Source organism: Lepidochelys kempii, chromosome 4 (genome assembly GCF_965140265.1).
Source record: "Lepidochelys kempii isolate rLepKem1 chromosome 4, rLepKem1.hap2, whole genome shotgun sequence".
In the NCBI taxonomy this organism is placed as follows: Eukaryota; Metazoa; Chordata; order Testudines; family Cheloniidae; genus Lepidochelys; species Lepidochelys kempii.
The window spans coordinates 39,327,715-39,354,803 of record NC_133259.1 but is presented as its reverse complement, the minus strand read 5'-3'; the positions used below and the strand labels follow the sequence as shown (position 1 = coordinate 39,354,803).

The 27,089-nt window shown below is 39.0% G+C and overlaps 1 protein-coding gene across 1 annotated transcript in view; it reads left to right on the top strand.

Moving 5' to 3' along the window:
- TNIP3 (TNFAIP3 interacting protein 3) overlaps window positions 1-27,089 on the top strand; it is a 97,766-nt gene that overhangs the window by 35,509 nt on the left and 35,168 nt on the right. The window contains exons 3-7 of the mRNA XM_073341025.1: window positions 4,909-4,966; window positions 7,117-7,249; window positions 22,949-23,035; window positions 25,087-25,170; window positions 27,011-27,076. Coding sequence (XP_073197126.1) covers window positions 4,909-4,966; window positions 7,117-7,249; window positions 22,949-23,035; window positions 25,087-25,170; window positions 27,011-27,076 — 428 coding nt within the window. The remainder of the gene's footprint in view (window positions 1-4,908; window positions 4,967-7,116; window positions 7,250-22,948; window positions 23,036-25,086; window positions 25,171-27,010; window positions 27,077-27,089) is intronic.

Here is a 27,089-nt window from a genome sequence, read left to right as displayed (position 1 = left end):
TTCTCTCAATTCTTCTTTACAGCAGGGTCTGGGTAGCCCCAAGGGCCAGTATAGAATTTGCGGGCTGTGACAGAGTAGTGGGGTGTTTATCTTAGGACTTTAAAATTCTTCCTTTTGTATTCTACCTCTTGCCAACCTTTTCCAACGACCAGAGTCCTGACAGTCTTTCCATTTAATTCAACAGGCTGTGGATCAGGACTCATTCTTGCTCAGCAGGAATATTGTCCACCCATCACAAGATCCTGTGCTGTAAAAGTATTAAGTGTAGCCCACTGCTTATAAAAACAAAAAAGGGTTTGCCAAACCTCTCTTCCAGAGACTTGTAAGAATTACATCCATGATTCTCCTGTTACATGCTGGCTTGGAAATCAAGAGACCAAAAGTAAATCAAACTCCGATCTCACCCCTCATAATACTCATGATGTGCTACTATTAGGCTATTGCACAAAACCAGTGGAAGACTTATGCAAATACATTTAAACCTATAGCATGTTGTGGTGGGGATGTGAGTATAATGTGATAAAATTTTCTAAATTTGTGTTCATCTTCCACTTTTACTTAGCAAGCAGAACTGCTCAGGCAGCATAGCTCTAGCCCAGAATTTCCTCTGTGATTCAGTTTTATGACTCCCCAGCTGGGGTAAGTAGTCTTCTAATTGCATCTAGGCTGTTTGGTGAAGAGATGTTCTTGCACACATCACTGATTTACCTCACCCACCTTGTCTTTGTCACTAAATATAGCTTGTCAATCTCCTTCATATATTTGGTGATATGTGTATATATACTATGGCAGTGTTGCCTGGTGAATTCAGCACTAGACTAAAACTCAGACGACCTGAATTCTGTTCCTGGCTCTGTCACAGGCCTGCTGGGTGACCTTGAGCAAGTCATTTCACCGTTCTGTGCCCCAGTTTCCCCATCTGTAAAATGGGGTTAATGATACCCACCTCCTTTGCACAGTGCTTTAGGATCTACTGATGAAAAGCACTAGATAAGAGCTAGGTCTTTTTATTTGTTGGGTGTGTACGTACACACATAACCTCTGAGGTTATACATGTATAACTAAACCTCTGAAGCAGCACCACATTAGAGTAGCATTGGGCCATTCCAAGTCATAGGATATTACAGTATGAAAATTGGTCACCGTTTCTATAAAAGAGCAATATGGGTCTAGCACTGTGCATTAACTAAATCTCAACATTAAGTTTATCTGGTGCCTAGATTGTATTTGAGATGATGACGAGGGATGTATTATATCTCAAGATAGAGCTGACAACCTAATTTAATGTAAATATCCCATTGATGCTCTGTGTGCTTTCTTGTTTATCGTGGAAAAATCAGATGGGTCAGGGTTGTGGAGCATAGAAGTTTTTACCTCTAGGCCACCTAGGATCAATCATGATTGGAAGTTAGCATCTGTTGGATGTTCACTATCCTATATGAAATAAATTGGTGGTCTTAGTCCGTTTTCAAGATGTCAGATGTCAGATATCACTGGAGCAACAGGGCACTCATGTGGGAAGCCTCAGAAAAAAGAGTAAGAACAGAATAGCCATGGAGACTAAGCTGCTTTCTCACCCCTACCCTGATTCAGGATGAAACACTGGCAGAGAGGTTTGGGGGAAAATATTGCTGCCTTTGGTGTACCTGGTCAGTGGATAATTTGAGTCTCCAGGTCTGCCCTTCTTCTAGAGCAGTTACATGGTCACTAAACTCACTCTGGAAAAAATGGACTGAGAGTCAAGCAGCAATCTGAGTCAGAACTATAAAAGCCTAACTCAAAGTGAAAGTACTCAAATCATTCTCTTTCACACACCATTTTTTAAAATTTTTGTTGTTGTTAATGCTCCAGCTCTCCTGTGATCTCTGCACATGAATTATTTGCACTGTATGGGGCTCTACAAAAAAACCTGATATTTTCAAGCTTTTTGCGATGCATGTTGAGATTCCAGCTGGGTTGGCTGGTGGTATTTCTCACATGGCCAATGTCACATCGCACTTTTCCTGGTTTCTTGATTAGCTGAATCTATTCTTTGTGTTCACAAAAGCGCATAGAAGCCATTTTCAGTATGTCTTCGTTACAGAGTTAACATGAGTGATCTGCACCCACGTTAGCCTAGCCTGGGTGTGAGCAGCCACACTGCAAAGCTGTACCGGAGTTATTGTGTCCTTGCTAGTGCTGTGCTCCCTGCGTGTGTCACTATGACCTGTGGGGGCATATCCCGTGGTTCTTTGTGCTGCAGTAAAGTTGAGTCACTCTGATTCTTTCCAGTTAATTGTGAGAAGGCATTGGAGAGCTACTAGTGCTCAAGTGATTTACGCTGCAAAGTGCATGTGCGAAAGCAGCACCTGGGCTTTAGGCTTTATTCCAGGATGGGCTAGTTATCTTGGAGTGAAAGCATCACTAAACTGGGGTCAGAAGTTTTTGTGTGTGGATAGGAGGAGGTTTGGGGAAACATCTGCATAATAAACTGGGTGAACTGTGAAGTAAAGACATACCCTTTGACAGGGGGAGAGACTATATTTTTGGGGTTTTCTCAAAACCAGTCCAAAAAACCTAGTGTCTGTCTATCTGATACAGGGTCTCCACAAGCCTATGCTGCTAATTCCTGTAATTCCATCACTGCATAGGCTGTGAAGAGATTCATTTTTTAGACCTTTGAGAATTTTCAAATATTGATTCCATTTTAACAAGGGCACTGCCGTATGGGACACATGAAAATTCTGTTCTGTTGTTGCATCAGAGGGCAAGTAGCTCCATGTATTTGGAGCCTGATCTCCTGTAGATTACTATCCCTAAATATTTCTTCATATATTAGGCCTGGGAACTGGTTTGTTTGTTTTTCTTCATTATTTGAGATTCTTTATAAATACCTCATTAATATACTGTTCTATAAAGACTTGATCCTATATCCGTGGAAGTCTATGGCAAAGAGCCTGTTGACTTCAGTGATACAGGATCAGGCTCTAAGTGAACAAAGTAGACAAACAATTGCTAGGTTGTATAAGTGAGGGAATATCAAAGGCAGTGTGGAGACCTAGGCAAACGGGCACTAGATGCAACAAAAGAACAGTCTTGATCTTTCTCAGAGGACTGTTGCCTTGCAAAACAAAGTCATGATGATAATAAAATGGTGATTATTTGGAATCCCATATCTTTCCCTCCCCCATTTTTTATAAGGTAAGGCTGGCTTTTGATAAAAAAAAATGGAAAAAAACATTTTTCTTCTAAAAAATATTTCCCAATATAGAATTTCAGCAAAATTTCAAACTAAAGTGACATTTAAGAACATAGTTTCCTGCAGGTAAGTGATGAAATTTTAACAAGCACCACCTCAAAATGTACAAGAGATTTGTCCATTTTTTGACAGCTCTAATCAGATTTTTTTGCTTATAAAAGTAACACTTAAATTACAAGAAGGAAGTACTATGCTCATCTTACCTTTGTTTGCTTCTGCGTTCAGCCTGCTATATATTCATAATCTGGATGTCTTTCTCACATCACAGATGTTGATATGCTTGCATTGTGAAGATATGGAAAGCAAAGACTTTGTCCCATTAAAAAAAATACAAGCATTTCCAATTTTTTCTTATCAATTTTTACAAAAGGGAAAAGCATAATATGAACTATCAGAACCTCTAATAGAAACTTGCCACTTCAGTAAATGTAGATGTCATCTTTTCATTGTAGAGCCAATACAGTGATATCTGACAGTTATTTTAGTAACAAAAGCACAGCTTAAATAGTCCAGAACACGATGCCTTAATTTATTAACGTTTTTCGTTCAGTACAACTTTTAAGTTAAGATTGTACAAAATGCACCTTTAAACTTTGTAAAATCTAATGTGGTTTGTGTGTTTGGGAACATTACTTTCTATGACAGCTAAATTCTGAGTGCCGTCCAGAGGTCAATAGGAAAAACTGCTTCATTAGGGCTGTCTAAAATTACAAGAAACTTGTCGCACAGAAACCTTCTGCACTCTTTAACAGAGCAGAACATTACATTTGCTTATTTTCATGCCAAATGCAATGAATTTCTATGGTTTAATGTTTTATATACTTCACAGTAAGTTCCATACACGGAATTAACAAAACTTGACTTCACTCCTTTAATGAACAGGAGCATAACATAATGAAATGGGTCAAGAACAAGCAATTCAAGGCAATGTATTATAAGACTGTGATTGGCTAAAGTTCAGTAAAAGGGAGGCTTAGGAAATGGACTGAAGTCCAAACCTGTATTAGTTCTTTCTGAAGGGTGGGAAATACTGTACTGCACGTCAATTAGTTTTATACTATCCACATTCAAAATAATATGTTAGTAGAATGAAATGAGGAGTTAAGTTTGTCCTCATGAAAGTCACCCCCCTCCCCTCCAATTTCCCATATGAATCCTCTGGGAAATCAGTTAGGAAATGCACCCAGAGTATTTGTGTAAAAAGGAGGGAAGGCACTAGGAAGCTTTTAAATATATTTTATGGGATTTCCAGTGAGAATCTATGTGTTATCCCAGTGCCTGCCTTCCTGCCTGCTATCTTGTTATGTAAATAACCTGTACAGTGCAACCTGCATTGTCTAAATCTCATTTATGCAAAGCTCTGTATCTGAACCAGTCATGCTTAATTTTTCTCCCTTCCCATCAGTGCAGTAGTCCTTCCTATGGCTGGTTCAGGTCCTACAGGCTGGAGTCTCTGGCATTTACATTAGTTATGTGAATCATGACATTTACATTAATTATGAAAATAATATTCAGTATACCTTTCCCTAACTGTGCCAAAATGACTGCTTTGATGTTGTAATTTCTGAATACTTCCAGATGTTATCAAATGCATTTAATTTTACTGCATAATGTGTAATAAATTTTGTCATGTGGTATAAATATATTTCATACAGTAGGCATATTTGCAGGCCATCTGGAGGAGCTGAAACAAATGTTTTTTGGAGGGATGTGGATAAGAGAGCATGGGTATGTAATAATGCATGTTACAGAGTCATTAAAAAGTCCTAATTATGTGTTTGTTTAAAAACAGAGCATACAAATTAATGCACTTATGAATAATGCTGTGCAACAATACACATTTCAAGTATCTTACAAAAATATGTTGCTAACGTGCAGCTTGTAATGTCTACAGTGTTTTTGAAGTTTTATAATAAGAAAAGTTAAGGAAAAGGTAGAATTTCTTTTTTCCTTTTTAAATTTTTTCTTTGTGTATAACTTAACAATGTTAAAGGGATCAGGGTAGTCTAGTGACATTGTTTACTACCCTTTTTGTAGTAATTTGCCCATCATAGCTGAAGGCACTGTATTTTGTGTAGTTAGCATATAATCCTCGCTTTGCATTCATATTTGTTGAAATGGCTTGCTTCTGCTCATTTTAGGTGAAACTCACCCTGTACAGAAGGCCAGCCCATGCATCACTTAATTCCTATTTATAGTCTGAAAATAGGGCTTAAATGGAAGTTAAGAAGCATAGGTCTTTATGCTGGCACTGCGCACAGGGTTAAATTTCATTTTCTGAGTCCAATCCAGCAAGGGGCCAAATACTTCCCCAAACTGGGCCCTTTGTGATTAAACTCAACCACACACCAACTCGTGTACATCCTAAATTGTCACTGGAATGCCTGTTGCCATTATTTGTGGCACCTTCAGTGTTGTTAGGGTATCTGCAGTGGCATAATTTAGTGCAGAGTCTTTGTCGGGAGGCATTGCGATTTGGATTGTTTCACTAGGAGATCTGGAGCTCCATAGTGCAACAAGCCATGTTGTATAATTTTGATAGTCAGCTTTTTAACCTAATTGGTGAGTGATAAGTTACCATACCATGTTAGTAGCAGTTCCCTACTCAGTTTTCAATAACCCACCTTCGTGCCAATCTTTGTTATGCAGTGCCATGTAATCACGCTGGACTTAGATGCCTAACTAAACCAGTACTGTTTCTCATTCTGGAGCACGGTATAACTTGAACTTTATCCAAAGTGGCAAGGGATTTAGACATTGTCTATAACATCATTTCACTGTCCAAAGCATCAAAGAGACTGAACATTTCTAGTTGAAAGTTACAGTAATTTATATAAAACCTCTCCCAGTTCATACATTTTGTGAATGACATACAGTTAGTGTTAGCTCCAGAATTAGTGGTAGCTCTGGGATCAGAACTCAAGAATGTCTGTCTCATAATCACGGGGTCTGACTACTGGACAATAAACCAAATAAAAAACTTTACCCTTCCTTATTGCCAACTTTTTTATTTAGTACACAGGGGAAAGAACAAATGCTGATGGAAAGAGAAATACACACAGTCCCTGTCTGTAAAAGCACAAAATAGAATGAACTGTTCTGTTGTCTGCCAAATTTTCGCTTGCCTAATTATAGCCTTTATTTTTATGGGGGAGACTGATGGATTTGCTATATGGATGAACTATGTTCTTAAATACATTTTTAAATTGCCTGGAATAGGCCCCTTTCTGGATTGTTTATATAAACTGAAATAAGTAAAGCTCATAGATAAAATATTCTCACTGCCTATGATTTTCCTGATAGCTTCAAATGGAGAAATTATTAACTAGATCTAGAGGAAAAATGAACACCTATTGTGGTTTAAAATAAATAAATAAGTTCAAACAGACCTTTTTTTAAAAAAGTGTTTTTAAAAAAATCTATTTTTAGTGATCAGAAATGTTACTGTAAACATTACCGGAGCCAGGTTTTCAGTCAACCGTTTTGATAAAATTTTTGCTCATGTTTGATATAAAATTTCTGAAAAAAATGGGAAAAGGCACATTTTTCACAAACCCCCAAAAATGACTCATGATTTTTATGCAAAAAAATTTTCATTTTAAGGAAAAAAGCCATTTTACAAAAAAAACCTTCTTGTTAGAAAAATCTTATACCAACTCTAACACAAACTCTTTATTGTTCCATTTTGGGGATTCTGAAATTCTGTGATTCTGCTTTACTCTTCTGTGCCTGTGTGCAAGGGTGAAGCCTGTGATAGGTACAGAATTAGCTCTTCCACATATTGTGCCACATAAGGAAATGGTTGACCAGAAAAACAGCTCCCTAAATTCTTTCCTGTATGCTTTGGCAATATAACCCTACCATTTCCTTCTAAGCAGGTGTGAAAGCATAGAGCTTGATGATGAAATAAGAAATCTGATAGAGAAGAACAGTATTTCACAGTGCCATGAGAACTCTGAGTTCATTTCCCAAGAACTTGTGCTCAAACAGATGACTTCTTGTTCCCTGAAGGTAAGCAAATGTTTCTTTTGCAACAGTTTGTCTGCAAGGGAAGAAAATTGAGGGAATATCTCCTGTTGTATTAACAACTGTGCACAAACTTCCTTGATTGATGAACACATCATATGCTGAACACACTGTAAATTCTCTCACAAAGCCACTTCCTGTGACTAGGGAAACTGTTTAAGTGAGGTTTCAGAGTCAAAGCCGTGTTAGTCTGTATCCCTGAAAAGAACAGGAGTACTTGTGGCACCCTAGAGACTAACAAATTTATGTGAGCATAAGGTTTCGTGGGCTACAGCCCACTTCATCAGATGCATAGAATGGAACATATAGTAAGAAGATATATATATATAGATAGATAGACATACACACATACAGAGAACATGAAAAGGTGGAAGTAGCCTTACCAACTGTAAGAGGCTAATTAAGATGAGCTATTATCAGCAGGAGAAAAAAAAACTTTTGTAGGGATAATCAAGATGGCCCATTTAGACAGTTGACAAGAAGGTGTGAGGATACTTAAAATGGGGAAATAGATTCAATATGTGTAATGACGCAGCCACTCCCAGTCTCTATTCAAACCCAAGTTAATGGTATCGAGTTTGCACATTAATTCAAGCTCCGCAGTTTCTCGTTGGAGTCTGTTTTTGAAGCTTTTCTGTTGCAAAATTGCCACCTTTAAGTCTGTTACTGAGTGACCAGAGAGGTTGAAGTGTTCTATTATTCTAAATGGACACAAATCTGACATCAGGAATCATAACATTCAAAAACCGGTAGGAGAACACTATGTGTGTGTGTGTGTGTGTGTATATATATATATATATCATCTTCCTATATGTTCCATTCTATGCATCTGATGAAATGGGCTGTAGCCCACAAAAGCTTATGCTCAAATAAATTTGTTAGTCTCTAAGGTGCCACAGGTACTCCTGTTTTTTGTTTAAGTGAGAAGACATTTTTCTTCAGCAGTTTCCAAAGCCCAGCTAGAGACACTGAGAGTACATCTATACAGGGATAAAAAAACATCAGCTGGCCTGGGTCAGCTGACTCAGGCTCATCGGGCTCAAGCTCCAGATCTGAAAAATTGCTGTGTAGATGTCTGGACTTGGACTGGAGCTCAAGCTCTGGGAATCTGCGAAAGTGGAAGGTCCCAGAGCTTGGGCTCCAGCTCAAGCCAGAATGTCTACACAATTTTTAGCCCCGCAGCCTATGCCTTTTGATCTAGGCCAGCTGCAGTGGCTCCCCTTTTATCTCTGTGTAGACATAGCTGTATTGTCCAAAGCAGCATTCTGATTGGCCAGTTGGACCTTTTGGATAGTGATATCTAGAGATGCATGGCTGTGACCTTAAACAAACACAAACATCTCTAGACCCATTGTGTTCAACAGTTTAACGGTGAAAGGGGAAGAAGGGAAACAAAAATATAGCTCCAGGTGAAACAAATCCCTGCTACCAGGATAAGTTAAATGGCAGCTGCTCCAGGTCAATTAAGACACCTGGGGCCAATTAAGAACTTTCCAGAAGGCAGAGAGAATGCTAGGTCCCCTTGTGCAGATGGGAGGGGAAGTTGGTGGAGTCGGAATGAGGGTATGAAGAAGAAAAAGTGATGGTTTAGATGCAACTCTCTGTCTGGTAGTGAGAGGAGAGGAAATTCCTCTTTCCTGCAATGAGGAAAGGAAGGGGAAACAGAATAGTGCACCCAGGCTGGGGAAAGATACTGTTAAATTATTCATTCCACCACCTAAAAGGAACAAAGTGGAGACCCAATTCCCTTCCTTTATGACATCATCATGAGGAAAAGGATGTGGCTGAAAAGCACAACTCTAAGTATGTTTCAAGGAATTACCAGGAAAATGAAAGAAGATGTTACTATGATGAATCAATTTACAGGTATTTCACAAGTAAACCATCACCTCCAGAATGACTTGCTGCTACAACTGCTAAGGAATTTTTCAATGAAATGTTTTTTGTCAGAAAATTCCCATTTGTTGAAACTGAAACTTCTTCGAGAGTTCCACACCTGGGCAGAAAAAACCAGTTATCCCCAGAGACAGCTAATAGTCTAGAAAAGCAGGAATACCAGAACATGTTGGGCCTGTCTATTAGCTCACTGCAGATCCACCTAGCAGCAATCACTGCCTTCCACTCTTGGGTAGAGAGCTATTCTATTTTCACACACCCAATAATAATCAAATTCCTGAAGGGTCTCACTCGGACATTCCCACCAGTAGTGAAGCCAACACCTCAATGAAACCTCAGTCTTGCACTGTCAATACTTATCAGGCCACCCTTTGAACATCTAACCATGTGCTCAATGTCCCTCCTGTCTATGAAGGTCACCATCACATTGGTCAGGAGGTTGAGCAAGCTGAGGCCACTCATGGCCAACCTGCCATATATGCTACTTTTCAAAAAGAAAAGGTATCCCTTTGCTTCCACCCAAAATTCATTCCCAAGGTAATGTTTGAATTCCACATAGATCAATCAATTCACATACTGGTATTCCTTCTAAAACATCATGCCTCTAGTGAAAAGCAGAGGCTTTGGTCTCTTGACATCAGAGGAGCTTTGGTGTTCTACCCACAAAGAATGAAACCAATTCAAAAAATGTCTACACTATGTGTTGCTACAGCAGAATGAACGTGGGGTTAAGCAATATCTATGCAGATCCTCTCCAAGAGAATTCCTGGCTGCTGTCAGTTACGACACATCACTCCTTGGACAGGATGAGGGCCCATCCACTGGAACACAGGCAACCTCAGTAAGCATCTCTCCAAGAAGTACCTGTGTGGGATATTTGTAAAGCATCAACCTAGAGTTCCATCCACACCTTCATGAAGCATTAAGCTAAGCCTCTTCTGCAGACACAGCCTTTGAACAACATCAGTACTGCCTGCACCCTCATACCACCCTCTTCTTTGACTACTGTTTACCAGTCACCCCCATTTGGAATATATATAGGGACCAGCACTTGAATAGGAAATGGAGTTTACTTACCTGTAATGTGACAGGTCCTGAGATGTGTGATCCCTATCTGCATTCCTCTACCTGCCCTCCTTCCCTCTGCCACGGATCATGACACTATTAGTGGTAGAAAACAGTCTGCACCTCCCCATATACCGTGGTGCTGAGCACGACAGGCTTCAGGGCACAGACATGGACCAATGGACACCACTTGAAAGATTTTTCCATTCTCCCGCATGTAGTGTGCGTGTGTACCCATGCACATAGCGACCACACATCTCAAAGTAAGCTGTTTTGTGTGCGTGTGTGGAAATGCATCTGTTTTGACCAAAGCTTCGCTGGAAAAAATTTCAGATCCCGGATGGAATTTCCGGGGGGAGAGGAAGAGACCCCAGAATAGCCCATCAGTTTCCCAGTGATTTGGACACTGGGCAATGCAGGAGAGCCAGGATTAAATCTCTTCTCTGACTCAGGCAGAGCAGGACCTTGAACCTGGGTCTCCTACTGTGTACCACGTGAGTGTCCTAATAGCATTACTCTCTCTCCCTTTCCAGTGGAAGAGCTATTCCACTTTGTATAAATAATTAAATATTCACTGGAGCAGAAAGAGAGAGACTGACTCTGTAGCCCTGTGGTTAGGTGTGAGTCCAGACCATTTGAACCTGGGTCTCCCATATCTCAGGTGAGTGCCCTAATCACAGGGGTATTGGCTATTTTAAGGTGGATCTCTCGCTCTCTTTGTAAAAATATTCAAATCGTCTAGTTTTTATTCTGATGCGGACTGAACACAAATGTCAAAACCTTGGATATTTTTCAAGGAATTCTTGTTTTTTACTACTACTTGCTGCCTACAATAAGATTACGGGAAAATGTCACAATTAGAACAATGGGATCAGATCTGTCACAAAAGGGAAAAAAATCTAGATGGATTTCACATTACCATTGAAATCCACAAAAATCTCTCCCTCTCCTCCCCTCCCAAAAGTGGCGAAACAAAAGCAGCATCAAGACCACAAAAGCAAGTAGCATTAAACTTCTCACTTAATACACAAATCAGCAAAACAAAAGTTGGTGATTGTTTGTCAGCCACTAGATGTGACCTTCTTTCCAACAGAAAGTTGGGAATGTAGACAGGGATTCCTAGGGAAGAGAACAGAGAGAGGGTTGTTTTTAAAAGGAGTGGCTCTTTTACTTGGTCAACTATTTACTTGGATTTTCAGTAAGTGCCAACTGTGATAAAATCCAACAATTTTCAGTGCAGGTGGCTTAAAATTAATGTGTTGGGTTGTATAAGTTGAATATCATCAGAGTATCATTGCTATGCTAAAGAATACTCTTCAGATGTAAGTGATTTACAATGGTAAAGAAAACAGCCACGAATGTCGGTTTGAGTAGACTCAGAAGCTGGTTTGAGGGGAAATCTTTTACTTAGTTTACACCTCTTCCTCTATCCCTATCTTATGCTTCCTCCGTGGCTTTGTGCGTCCTTTCAGACAAGTCAGGCACAGACTTGTTCAGGTATAGAATGTTTGTCAGATTTTTACAATGTTTGAGGTAGCAGTATTGCCAACCCCAGATGTTCAAAAATCCTGTCAGACACCAAAAATCATGAGATTATGTAAAAATAATAGATTTGGTATTCTTTTTATTTGCCTTCTGCTGTTTGAGCCTTTAGAGTGCCCTGGGGTCACATTTTGAAGCTTTCTCCACAGCCACAAGGGCTAGAAACTTAAAGAAACGGTAAGAATGAAGGCTGAAATCATCACATAGCCATTTGACTCCAGGGGCTTTAAGAAAAACAGTCATAATCATGAGACCAATAACAAAATCTTGAGAGTTGGCCACACACAATATCACCAACAGCAAACTGGCATATTCTAACTACAAGGCTCTAGTAAGACTGTGTTTCTGGAATATTAATGTAAAAAAATTCCCCTTGCTTCCTTCCCTTTTTTTCTTTATGTAAGCTAAGTTCTTAATAAATTAAAAAACATCTAAGGGCTGAAAGAGGCCATTTGAGAGAGCTAACCTGGATATCCGGAGTGAATAGACTGGACTCCAAGCATCAACTTCATGCCCTGATCACTTCATGTATTATAGTTTTTAAATTATGGAATGTCGTCATGCTGTGTTACCCACAGTCCTGGGGCATCTTGGTACTAAACCATGGTGGCCCTGCATGGAAAGTCTCATTTTTAATCTTCACCATGTTGTGTGAGAAGAACATAGTGCTTGACTGGCTTCAAAGAGAGTTTGAAGGCACAAGAAATGCATGAAATGGACTTATTTCCATCTGATCAGTCCACATATGGGCAAATGGAAAGGGCTGAGTCCTTGTATTTGAATTGCACAAGTGAACTAAATACACATTTCATCTGTACATACAAAGGGCCAAACTCAGAAGTGTCATGTGGTGTGAATTAGACTTCTTGCCCTAGCTCAGACTCCTTTCCATTTACTGTAATGGAAACTTTTCCAATGGACTAGAGCTGGCCAAATAATTTTCACTAACAAAAAATGGGAAACCTATTATAAAAGTGGTTTCAAATTTAATCAAGTTTTTAACCATCTCTAACTCAGACCTATGTTATTCTTCAAAAGGGTCAGAAGTCTAATTTGTGTAAGTTTCATATACTGAGGTATTCTAGCTAACACTTTCTTCCCCATTGTTGCAGTGTGTATAAAAAGTCTAAATGAGTCTAACATGCACTCCCCTACACACCACCTTTGAGTCTGACACAATCTCAATAAATTAGCATAATCCTCAATGTGTCCCCAGAGAGGTATCCCCTATTTTATAGAGGAGGAAACTGAGGCACAAGTCACTTGGCCAAAGTGACGCAGGAAGTCAAAGCAGCAAATAGAACCGATCTCCTAAATCCCAGTCCCCTGCTAGAACCACTAGCACAGCCTCTGTTCCCAAAAATTTACATAAAAAATTATTAAACATTCCTATTGTAACAAACTAGGCCAAAAATTATTTGTCAAAATGATATATTTTCCACATTAAATATTTTTTTATATATAGAGTATTTTAAATATATCATATCCATGACATTCATGTGAAATCTGATTCATTTATATTTTACATGCAAGTAGAAGGCAACTTTCCCATATAGGGAAGAATAGGCCCAAATAGGAAGGAACGAACAACAACTTAAAAATATTATTTACATTCCAGCAAAAAGGAAGAGCAAGGAAAACATTTGGTTCATGGACTATCACTCGTTCGACATATAGATCAAGAGTTACAATAACTGTTCTGTACATGAAAATATATTCCTGAGCAAACGGATCATAGCAGTTCTGGCACTGGATATAATTACAAGAAGATTATGATTCATCAGTGGGTACAGTGTGATATACACATACTAAGTTTCACAGTATCCTTGAATTTCCTCATTCCTATATTATTTTTCTTAGTGTTTCTTTCTAGTGCCTCCTTGCTCTCTTTTATTCCAGTTTAACTGTAGATTCATGAAGTAGGTATTTAAGTCCTGACGGCAACAGTTTGTAAACACTTACGCATATAAGCAACTTTGCTCACATGATTAGTCCTGCTGAAGTCAACAAAGAACAATAGAAGGAAAGCTTGAAGCAGAATATGTGTGTACAATATTGTTTACTCTGATGAAAATACATCTTATTTTATTCAGTGCCTAAGCTGCTATGGTTCAAATACTGAGGAACATACTCTCATCTGAACACATGTACATACAAGAATATTGCAAGTTTCTAGATGAACATTAATACATATGTCAAAAAGGTGTGTTTGACATACTCATTTTTTCAGGAAAATCCCCTCCTTACACATTTTTCTGTCTGGGTGAAGCTTCTATGCACAAAGATCAAATGTAGACAGGAAATAACACACTCTCTTTGCTGTTTAAAGACTGACTGTATTTCCCAGCTGGAATTACCTTGCTGTTCACTATTTTACTGCACCAGACTGGGAACAGAAAATAGCTGCCACTCTGTACCCCAAATGTCTCTTGCTATCATCACTCTTTTCATTATTTTGAAATGATCTTTTGAATTAAGACTAAAACAAGCCTTACTGGTACAATAACAGTTGGAGAAAAACATTCATATTATAGGTTTCAGAGTAGCAGCCGTGTTAGTCTGTATCCGCAAAAGAAAAGGAGGACTTGTGGCACCTTAGAGACTAACCAATTTATTTGAGCATAAGCTTTGGATGCACCCAATGAAGTGAGCTGTAGAAAAGTCCTCCTTTTCTTTTTATTCATATTATAAAAACCTATTCAAAGTGTTTGGGTGGAGAAAGTCTTCAGAGAGTCCGAGAGAGACAGAGAGAGGTGTGTGCGCACATACACACATATGCTACACACAAACCAGCAAATTCTTAGCCTAAATAATCTTATAGTGAATATGGCTTATACTATTCTGCCACTGAATAGTATAGTATAAGTTTAAAAGGCAATCTAACTGCAAACACCGGCTAAGTTAGGAATCATAGAATGAAGTGATTCTATATTTTACCGGGTTTCAGAGTAGCAGCCATGTTAGTCTGTATTCGCAAAAAGAAAAGGAGTACTTGTGGCACCTTGGAGAAATTTGTTAGTCTCTGAGGTGCCACAAGTACTCCTTATATTTTACCTGTTATCTGCATCATCAAAAAGAGATTGTTATCCAGCTCAGCATTTTAAAAGTCTTTAGTTTCATTAGAATTAAGGGTTTCAGAGTAACAGCCGTGTTAGTCTGTATTCGCAAAAAGAAAAGGAGTACTTGTGGCACCTTAGAGACTAACCAATTTATTTGAGCATAAGCTTTCGTGAGCTACAGCTCACTTCATCAAAAGCTTATGCTCAAATAAATTGGTTAGTCTCTAAGGTGCCACAAGTACTCCTTTTCTTTTTGCGAATACAGACTAACACGGCTGTTACTCTGAAACCTGTGAATCTTAGAAATTAGAAATGAAAAAGACCTACAATATTAAGTATACTAAACTATCTCTCTTCTGGTGCAGGATACTATCTTTTAATACACCTTTTCATACTTTTGGGCAGTCTTTTTAAAAGGTCACACTGCAGCTGAATATTAAAAATGTTACAGCGGGAGAGAAGCAACAAAATAGTTTGTGTCAAACAAAGACAGAATACTGTGTGTGTGTGTAATATATATATATATATATATATATATATAAAAAAATTAAACAATAATGACCCAGCAGGGAACTCCTTTAGCAAATTTCCTGAAAAGAAATATCCAAAGCCCACCAATGCTCCAAAAAGAGAGTAAATGCTCTTGGTGATTATGTTGTGACTCAAACTGAGAAGGAAGTCTTCCCTTAAATTAGAAAGCTCTACTTAAGTCAGGACTGATTCCACATGGAGTTTGTCTGGTCAGTTTCCCATTGCTGCCACTATTGTGTTAAAATGAACAGAGAAATTAAATTATATTTAGGCTTGGCAGAAATAGACTTTTATTTTATCATTTTGACAGATACCCATATTTATTTTAAGCATTTTGAAGATATTGATTTTACATTTTCATGTGCAAAATTATGGGGTCTAAGCAATTTTAAAAAATAGTTATCAATGTAAAACGTTGACAGTTAAGGGAAATTAGGAGGCAGCACACAATGGGGTTGGGGGTCAGACAAGAATTTGACAGTAGCTGTTGAGATTCAAAAGTTAAAGCTTTATAACCATTAAAATATAACTTGCCAACTTCTTGTGCCAAAATATACCAATAAATATCCTTAAATCAAACAATAAGTTCAAGTAGTACTTTTCTTACTTAGCCTACCTATAAACTTTGATTATTATCAACGGAAATATTGTTTCATCAGTTTGTGTGTACAATGAAATCGCTTACCTGCATTTACCAATCAAATCAAATCCTTCCAAGCCTAATCACAGTCAATGTTGGTTTAGTGCCACAATTACATGTCAGAATCCAATACTAAGAGATGCAGCCTAAAGAGCAAAACGGGGTCCTGCTCTCATTGGAGGAAAGAGGGCACATGCATGGCGAGGGCAGGTCTGAAAATATGCTGGAAATAGAAGGAAGGGGTGTAATAATGAAAAGTAGGGCTTAGATGAATGAAGAAAAGGAGTGTTTGGGGGCATGTCCTACACAGTGTTAGGAGCACTGGTGCCATTTGGAAGACAGTTTGTTTTTATTTAAATAGATATTTAAAGAGAATATAAAACACATGAGTTCATTGTAGACTTTGATATGGCTGTGTGCGTTCGTGTGAATGGCAGAAGTTAGTGGTGAAGCCCTGTAAGGTCATCAAGTCTGCATCCTCCCAATGCAAGATTGTTCCCTGAGGTATATTTTTCTGGTGACTTTTACAAGCACACCCAATAATGCAGAGCCTGTCATTGCACATATTTGTCCATTTAAAGAAAAAGAGAGAAATAAAATAAAGATGTGAGATCCCATGCAAGTTAGACAGCAATTTACAGCTCTTGCTGTGCTCGGCATTACTTTTTTTTGGCCTTGGCAAAAAATGTTTTTGGAAATTTTGAAATAATAATTTCAGAGACAAATTAATCAACATCCAAATAGGCAGGGAAAGAGTTGGGGGGGGGGTCTGTGTTTTTTGGGTTGGATTTTGTTCTTTTGTCTGAAGAGCAAAACGATACGCTTCACTCCCCCTTTAGTAAAGGAGGCAAAATAAATAAAATACTAGTGTAATGATGGAGAATTCCTTGAAGAATGGACTGAGGATTGCTCATTGTGTCCCAATGTGCTGAGGCTGCATTAGCATTATCCGCTGAAGCTCCAGGCCTATGAGAGCTAGAGAGGGACTAGTGCCCAAAGTGGTTACTACGCTGTCATATCTTGGTAAAACCCCTGTAGAGAAGAGTGAAATTTAAAGTCAAGAAAGTGAAAGGAAATGCTTGGTGTGGTCTGTCCTGTGTGTTATGACACTGACTGCATTCTGAGTCTTGGTACAGAGATCCCTCTTTGAATGTTCTTCTTTGATAGCAGAACTGGCTGAATGCTAGAACAAAATAGAAGAATAATTATTCAATAAGTAATGGCAATATTAGTCAAATGTTGTATCTGATTAATAATAATATGAAACCAATATGAATTACAGAAATTGATATTGGGAAACAATGCACAAAAACATTATTCTAGAACTTTTCTTCGCGTTTTAATTATGAATTTAAGTTGCCATATTTAACAAGATCACAGTTTTAGCCCTTCAGCTGCTAAAATAGCCCTATGTGTATATGGAAATAACCCTCAGAATAACAATACTAATTCTGAGGGCTCTGAACTGAGGAACAGGTACCCAGTAAACATAGCTCCTATCATTCTCTTCTGCTCCACTCTGAGCCTCACCTTCTTCCAGATTCCTTCCCCTCTCTTTAATAAGACCCTTCTATGACATTCTGGGATGTAATCCAGAACGGTGAGGGGCTGTGTCACCCTGGCCTGTAACCTCAGATGCCTCACAATGCTTTGCTGCTGTAGCTCCCACCTGGATCACTCATAAACAGCCTATGAGCAGGCAGGTCACACACACGCTTAGTGTCTGTGTGTAGCCACAGCTCTGGGCCAGCACTTCTCATCCCAGCAGCCTGTCACCAAACACCAGCCACACACTGACTTCCAGAAGCCTTGGTTACCACTTGCCAGGTGACCCAAATATGGTCCCAGTCTCAATTTCCCCTCCAAAATGTGTGTGCTGCACTATCCAGCCCTCTCCTGGACAATTCAGACACATTAGGTCCATTGTGCCTCTAAGGGGACCAATATACAACAGTTTGACACCCTAAATGAGTTACCCACACAGTTCACAACACTGGATTAGTTTTGATTAAAGAATAAAACAAGTTTATTTAACGACAAAGAGGTTTTAAGTGAGTACAGGTACGGGGCATGAAAGTCAGAAATGGTTACAAGAGAAATAAAGTTCCTAGGACTAAAACTTAACAAGCTAGGCTTGGTTCAAGATAAAATTCTTATCAATGCTCCCAGCAACAGGGCTGGGCAAATTTCAGGTCAGAATCTCTCTCAAAGTCAAATGGGCTGGTCTCTTTTGTCTTCGTAGGTTAAAGAGCAAGAAATGGATAGGGAGACATAACTTGGGGTGTTTTTGCTCCTCACTTTTATAGTTCAGTCACCCTTTGAAATTCATTTTCCGACAGTTTACCCCTAAAATAAATTCCTGCTGTGAGGTTGGAATCAAGGAGTCTGGTGGTGAAAGAGGTTCCAGACTGACTAGTGAGTTATTAGTTTTTAAATGATACCTCACAAGGCTTATTTTCACAAGGCATAGCAGATACCTCACAAGGCATATTTTGTACAAAGATTGTTACAATAGTGTGTAGAGTGTGAATGCCAAGATTCATTCGGTCTCACTTTCCTACCACTGTGATCTGCCAAATGTGGCTAGACCTCCCATCCCCACCCCATGAGGCCTGCTTTATTTTAGGTCAGGGATTAGAATTACCTCAAAGAACTGTCATGCTTGCCGTTACCTGATGATGGAATTTCATGCAACTCATATCTGTTTATCTATTCCTCTCCCCTGCCCCCCAACTGCAGACTTACCTCAGAGCCACCTTGGCAATTTCTCTCATTTGACTGAGACAGTTGGTGGCTAACTTTACATTATGCCACTCTGCACTATATGCCAGTTCCTGCTTGCCCTAGCCTGTCTCCTTGACATGCTATCTGCCACTACCCCTGCTGGTTCCCAGACTGAAGAACTCACAGAACATAGAACTGGTTTAAATTAAAATAAGTTTGTTTTGTTTTTTAAGACAAGAACTTCACAAGAATTTTTTCAAATTTGAAATACTTAATATTGCACAAAAGTTGAAATCTGAAAGACTTTGACCAGTTTTAGCAGAAGAGGGAGTGGGGCATATCTGCAGGGTGCTGTTCTGAGCATGGGGGGAAGAGGTAGGGTCAGTTGACACTCACTGCAGCCTCATCTTCCAGCTATGAGATAACACACCTACAGTACAGTGTACCCTAGAAGTCTCCCCAAAGCCCTAATTAAAATCCTCCAAAATGAGATTGACACAAATGTATTAAATACTAGGGGCTTAGTCAGCATCCTAAAGTTAACCCAACTTTCCTGGAAACTGGTTTGAGCGAAATGATGGTAACAATTGTATGAACTCCAGCATGTTAATTTCATTTCCTAGCTGAGTTTATTTCAGTGCTAATAGCATTAACATTGAGCTGGGGATTTTCCAATTGCACTATTATCACTATGAACATGCACTACCAGTGTGCTTAGCATTATATAACAGATAAAGACAGCCCCTATTTCCATGAACTTATAGTCCATAACAGGTATGAGAAGACACACTGGGAGATGATAAGATGATCTTATTAAGGGACTTTCCCAGTTATTTGTGTGTAGGGAGACTAGAGCTAGTTGGAAGAAAAATTCCAGTTAAATGACTACTTGTTTTGAAACTTAAGCTAACTAGACTGAAAAAGGCTCACAAAAAGATGGGGAAAAAAACAAACCCCAAAAAGTTTTGATTAGTCCAAAATAAATATTTTATTCCCTTTTTTGGTTTGTGAAAATTTGAGATTTTGACCTTTTGTCGTGATTTGGGATTTTAACAACATTTGTGAGGCAGGAAAACAGTTTCCCACATAGCTCTGGTGGGACCTTCTCCCCACTTCTTGTCCCCTTCTTTCATCAAGAGATCTGTTTCTTGACTCTTTTTTTAAAAACTTGTCCATGAGGAAAACTACTACTTCCTTTCTACAGGAAGCCATCATGATTAATGCATCAATGCCATGGTAAGCATTCTGATGCCTTCTAACTATCTGTGATAGACAGACAGGCAGACCACAGGTCTACGGGACATGAGATTTATTCAGTAATATTCTGTGTGACCTAAGATATTCAATCACTCTGTTGCTCTATGTGTAAAGAGGGGATATTACCTACTTTTGTAAAGAGCTTTGAGACCCTCAGATAAAAGAAGCCACAGAGGTACAAAGTCTGTGATTTACCTGGTGATTTACCATTTGATATATGTCATCTTCATTTTGAGACCTGTGGGGGGTGTTTCCTTTTCACCACCACAGGAATCTCACAGTTAAATCATTGCTGTCGTCTTCTGTCCAACTTCAGACTGGTGTGAAATATTTTTGTGGAAAACCAATTGCATTTATGCATACTGCAATCCTGTAACTTCCTGTGATATATCTGCAGGAATGTCAAAACCAGTGGCACATATTGCCAATTTTGTGTGGTTTTCCAATTTCCCTGGTATTACAGCTACTGACAATACAAGGCCAAATCCTGCTAGTCTTACTCATAGAAGTAATATTGTTGATTTCAATGGGACTACTTATGTGAGTAAACTGATCAGGAATTGAGCAAGCTGGGAATCTTCTTTGCTTCCTCCCTCTCCTCCTCATTTAGTCTGTGGCTGAATCCTATTTCTTCTTCCTTCACAACATCTCAAAAATCCACCCCTTCCTTTGTAGCATGATGGCCAAATCCATAACCTAGTCATTTGCTGCCTTACCTACTGTAATCTCTACTAAGGTTCTGTTGTAGTTAAAATTAGAAATTGACCTAAAGCTGGCCGAGTGCCGTGGCTCGTGGAACAAATAATGTACTAATATCCTGGGATGCTAGGCTTAGAAACAATATGATGTTCACACTTGAACATAGGTGAAGTCTGAAGGTACTAACACAGAATTAGGAGGCTAAATTAGTTCTTCACTATAGCATCACCAAAAAGTTGTAATTGTAATCCTAAAAACTGATCTTTGCCCAAAAGATTAAGTAAAAACGGCTCAGAATGAAGGAGGTCATCCCAATGTTAGCCTTTGATTGAGTCAATATTTCAAGTACCTTCTCCATCAAAGAGCTCTCAGGCCCCTTGAAATATTCTGTTCACGGGTCATAACCAGATGTCTAAAGCTCCATGCTACAAACAACAACATAATCCTGAGACAAAATTATTCTAAAATTGTGATCATTAATAGTGTGTGCTCTGTAGCTCTAGGAGAATTACTCACTGACTTGAATTTTAAGCAAAAAAATATACTTTCACTGCTCCTCACTTTACAAAGTCCTTTTTGTCATTCTTGTCATTTCTATAAACCTTTAACTATTTATTTATTTATTTATTTAATTTGGTGGTCAGAATAACTTTTGTGTACAATCCAAAATGTCCTTATCAAAATAAAATCTTTTTCCTAATACCTTGATTGTACCCTAATGGATCCCTGACCACTTTAACAAAGTTGGAAAACTAACCTGTTCAAATGGGCAAAACAAGGAAACAAACCAAGATTTCAGGAAAAATTGTTTTGCTGTTTCCTAGAAAGTCATTTTATTGGTGAAGATTTTAATCAAGAAACTTTGGTTAGCATGCAGAATTTTGTACATGGTTCAATATGTGCCAAGAAAAACTAGAGGGGGGAAAAAAAGCCCTTGAGACATATTCCAGAGAATATAAAGTTTAATCCTGATGATTGGATCATAACTGAAGTGCAGTTATTGTTTGTGGGAAGTTCCAAATGGAGCTTGAGATTCTACAATACAGAAATTGTTTCATCATAAATTACCAAGCTGATGTCTGGAGCTTAGCCGTAAAAAGTCCACTGTTTCACCAAAAGTCTATAGTTCGTGTAAATCTTTTTTTTAGTTGCAGGTTTTTACAAGGAACTATGTTGTCTTAAATCAATTTTCATATGATTACATTTGTTCCTTTCCCTGAGAAAAACCTATTATCTTCCCACAAAAAGGAAAAGGGGTTTTTTTCTTTTAAATTTTCCCTCCAACACCATCATCATTCAGAATTTTTAGAAGAAAAAAAATTGTACTTTGTATTTGTCTAGTGCTTTCTATCTAAAAAACTCAAAATGCCATAGAAACACTTAATTGTGTGTCTCATTTGTGAGGTTAGTTATGTATAGTTATCCCCATTTGCAGATGGGAAACTAGACATAGAAGTTAACACTAAAATGATTAAACTTGTGTACCTTAAGCTAGGCATCTAAATCTATATTGAGACAACCTGATACATGACAAGAACTGGAAGGATCAGGCCCTTAAAGATAATAAGAAAAACAGCGTGTTGTAGCTCTGTACTTTGCACAATTATAGAACTATTTCAAGGGGAAAAAACCTCACCCTCCGGCTGTAAAAGTGTGAAATGCTGCGTGTATATTTCACTGTACTTATTGTTCTTTTTGCGGGTGTTTTCTTCCCTATAGTTTTTACAGGCATTATTGGTATTCTCCATTAAGTGACTCGCCAATTTCTCTCTTACAAGGAAATACAGTAAGTCTTAATGTCATGTCAGAAAATGTTTATATTCAGGCAAGCCAAAGGGCTTGGTTCCAGTTGGAAACAGATATCTCTGGTACTGGGGAAAAGAAAGCCATGTCCCTAGAGCTATTCACTGAAAGTTTATTTTTCCTTCCCTTATCTTTGCTAGTTCCTCACCCAGAGGAGAATCAACCAGTAAAGGAAGGGATTACAATTTACATAACACACTCAACAAAGCCTTATCCTGTCTCATATATTAGTCACAGACAGCATGCTTGAGACATTCTGGGAAGCCCCTGTATGGAAGGCAAAAAAGGTTTAAATCAGAGTTCCATCACCTATATCTTACTCTGTGGTGCTTCCACACACGCACAACTAGTTGGGAACATTTTCTGTGAAGTTTTTGAGACACATGTTTTAATAGAACTTTTTCCTTCCCTCTCCTTCGGACAACCCCACCTGCTTAAAGTACGTATTTTATTTGCCTTCTTTTAAAGACCTGCAGTAAAACAGACATCCAAAGCCACTGTCAACTGCCACAGACAGGCATGAATGGCCCGGAAACTTCAGCAGACCAGTCACAGGTAAGTGAGCATCTCTGATGGGGAGCAGTATCAGTGGCATGTTGTTTAATTAATGGAAATGTGCAAACTAATTAGACATTTAGAGCTATCATTTTGTGGATGGATCATTATAGGCTTGTGCATTAAAATAGTCTTGTCAGAATGAATGTATTGTGTTTTAATGTACGAAGGTGATACTGGAATGCTATAGATCTTTAGCTCCTTTTTTTAATCTTTAATTTTTTTCTTTAAGAGGCTGATCTTGGGCGTGGCCAGTTGCCAGGGTAACAAGGCAGCTTCTTGAGGCACTGTTAGCTATTCCCAGATTTGAGCCACGGGCACCGGGGTGTTCTTTGAATTTACTAGCATTGTGTTTCTCGACTGGAAAGTGTGAGCTGTGACTTTTAAAGCCAATCACAATTTGTCCTTAAAGCTGTCTATATGTATCTATTGAATAAAAAAGAATTTGCAAACTATATTTGATAGCTTTTGAGAATTCTGCGTTAGGCTGCGCTTTCCTTGCCTGGGCTGACACGCTGTGCTGTGGGCTGACACGTAGCGCATGCAGTACAGCGGGACCGTAGCCGCTGGCAGGAGTGGAAAACTCCACCAGCGGGTCAACTCCATGGGCAGGAGGCAGCCAAAGACAGATTGCGGGCATGGGGAGCGGGAAGCTCCCCCAGGCCAACCTCCAAGGATGAGGCAGTGGCAGTGAGACACAGGTTAGGGAGGAGTGGCAAGGGATTGGGTCACAGAAGGGTGAGCAGGATTGGGGGGTAATTAGTCCTGGCAGCTCCACAGAGGAAACAAGGTAAAGAAAACGGAATCTGGGCCAGTAACTAGACCCTTGCAATCCAACTGGAACTTGACAGGGTCCGACTACAAGTGTCGGGATTGGGTCAGGAATGAAAACAACTTGATATGCCTGGACTTGAGTTCAGGTTTGCTGTGGTCTAGATGGATTCAGATCAGGCTTTAAAATTAGGTCCTAGCAGACCTCTAATTAACAGTACAGTTTTGGTCTGAAAACCAGGCTACTGACTGGATATTTGGTGGGGGTAGGGTGACCAGATACAACTGTGAAAAAATAGAACTGTGTGTGGGGGGGAGAGGGGTAATAGGCACCTATATAAGAAAAAACTCCGAATATTGACACTGTCCCTATAAAAACGGGACATCTGGTCACCCTAGGTGGGGGAGGAATGAAAAACAACACTTTCAATTACCAAGCATTTGACATAGCCGATGTGCTTTTCTGTGTTATGTATATTTATTCCAATTACAATTCTGTTTCTACATACAGCTAGTGTGCATCATGGTTTGTTATGAGAACCTGTGACAGCTTCTTGGAAATTATGATCTATTGGGCTAATAATATAAAAATGAGGATTTGCCTGAAACTATCCTGGATACAAATTACCTATGAAGTATATTTGAACCCATTATGGGTCTAATTATGGGCCCACTCCTGAAAACACTTACTGCTGGAAATAATGCTTACTGTACTAGTGCCCATGAATGAATGGGACTATTCATGCCTGCTAGCATGCCTAGTGGTCAGTGTTTGAAGCACAGGACCTTTATTAGTTGTGAGGCAGGCAAACAATTCTTTAATACACAGTATCTTTAAAATAAAAAGCAAAATATGAATGTAGAAAGCTGAAGAAAATCATTAGGCTTTTGCTGACTTTGCAAACTGCTTTTTTAAACAGTTGCACCTGTAACACAATATGATACACAATGGGCTAAAATCTCAGCTCGTGTAAACTGGCATATTTCCATTGACTTCAGTTGGCCACAATTCTCATTTTCGCCACAGAGTAAGCAAATGTTAAATTGAGTGTAAATTACATTTTTGTTCAATTTAAGGCCTTTTTGCCTTACCAGGGAGATTTCAAGGGACAGTAATATAAATATAGCACTTAAATAGAAATTTCCCTCTTCAAATTGCTTTATAAACATTAATATAATAGACATGTAGGGTAGATAAGTGCTGTATAGGATAATATTGAATTTGGGGGTATTAATTAGAAGGATTTATTTTAAATATTGTTTTTTCTCTCCTTTGAAAGTGTACGTTACTGACAAAAAAGAACAACATACCAACAGATACCCTTGAACAACAGATCCGAATATTGGAAAGACAGAGACAAGAGGTAACTGATTATAGTATTATGTAATTATAAATTTTGGTCTCCCAAAGCAGGAAATCAAAGGGTTCAAATTGATACTGTTGCTCACACTGATTAATATTTACTTTTCTAGCCGTTCCTCTGCAGTCAGTGGCAGAATCAGGGCCATAATTTCCATGTGGAATGCTAGTCCTACATTCTGGAACCAAAATATTCTTGCCTCACAGTTTGTCACAAACAAAGGTCCCAATCCTTCAAACACTTATGTGTATGCTTAACTTTATGCATGTGACTAAAGCCATTGGCACGTTTCACATACATAAAGTTAAGCAAGAACATACATGTTTGCAGAATTGGGACTGAAAACACAGTACTGAAAGCACAATAATGTGCTGATATAAGATGGTGTAGCCAAGCTGAAGGTTAATGATTTCTTGAACCCTGAGTAAGGATTTATAAGACATTAATGCAAACTTTATTAATGCTCATAGTAATTCCAAGGGGTAATGTTGAGCAGCAACAGATTGCTTATTGGGTGTCTGACTCCTAGCAAATTGGGAATGTTTCTTCTTGTGACCATCCTAAACAGTGATCCATGTGTGCCGGATCTCAGGGTGCTTCCAGGGGGCATATCTGAAGAGTGTAAACCATTTGTATTGGTTCACTGCTAACTTTTTATGTGCCAATTACATGTATGATTAGGGCCCTACCAAATTCACAGCTGTAAAAAATACATCACGGACCGTGAAATCCGGTCTCCCCCTTGAAATGTGGTCTTTTGTGTACTTTTACCCTATACTATTCAGACTTCACAGGGGAGACCAGTGTTTCTTAAACTGGGGGTCTCAATCCAAAAGAGGGTTGCAAGGTTATTTTAGGGATGGTTGCAGTATTGCCACCCGTACTTCTGCACTGCTGCCTTCAGAGCTGGGCAGCCGGAGAGTGGCAGCTGCTGGCTGAGGGCCCAGCTCTGAAGGCAGCAGCACAGAAGTAAGGGTGGCAAACCCATACCATGGCCTCCTTACTTCTGCGCTGCTGCTGGCAGCGGCGCTGCCTTCAGAGCTGGGCTCCCAGTCAGCACTGCTGCTCTCCGGCTGCCCAGCTCTGAAGGCAGCAGCACAGAAGTAAGGGTGGCAATACTGCGACATCCCTACAATAACCTTGTGACACCCTCCTAGAATCCTTTTGGGTCAGGACCCCGACACATACAACATGGTGAAATTTCAGATTTAGATATCTGAAATCATGACAGTTATGATTTTTAAAATCCTAGGACCATAAAATTGACCAAAATGGACCATGAATTTGGTAGGACCCTATTTTGATAAAAGCCAATCCCTTTTCACTTTATATATGGAAATAGTCTTGCTAAACTCAATGGCACTTTCATATGAGTAAGGCAAGTGGGGTTTGCAACATCTAAAACACCTACCATATGTACCTGGCAAGATATAGTGAACTGTAAACAAGGAAAAAAGTGTGTGTAACTTCAGAAAGAAATTGGGAGTGGTAGTTTATTTGCATTGCTACTGTGTTTAACATGAGTCACCTGCAATTTACTGCATATCAGAGAGATGTAAATGTCCCTCCTTGCCCAACTATTTTGTTGTGGATGGGGAAAGCTCAGTTTATATCTCCACCATTACTGTATTCCGGAATGCAAATAGCAAAGAAATGAAAGACATGCCACAAAGGTCGACAACCTTTGGACTTTCTCTTCTTGAATGTAAATTGGCCATAGATAATGAGGAGATTCTGAACACCTCTGTTACCTTCAGGATTAAAAAATTAGTCAGTTTAAACGATCTAATAATGCACTTCAGGCAAGTGTTGCTCACTGAGAATTACTGGTTGATAATTGCAGCTGTTGGAGGTGAACAAGCAATGGGATCAACAATTTAGAAGTATGAAACAGCACTATGAAAAAAAGGTAGGTTTGACTG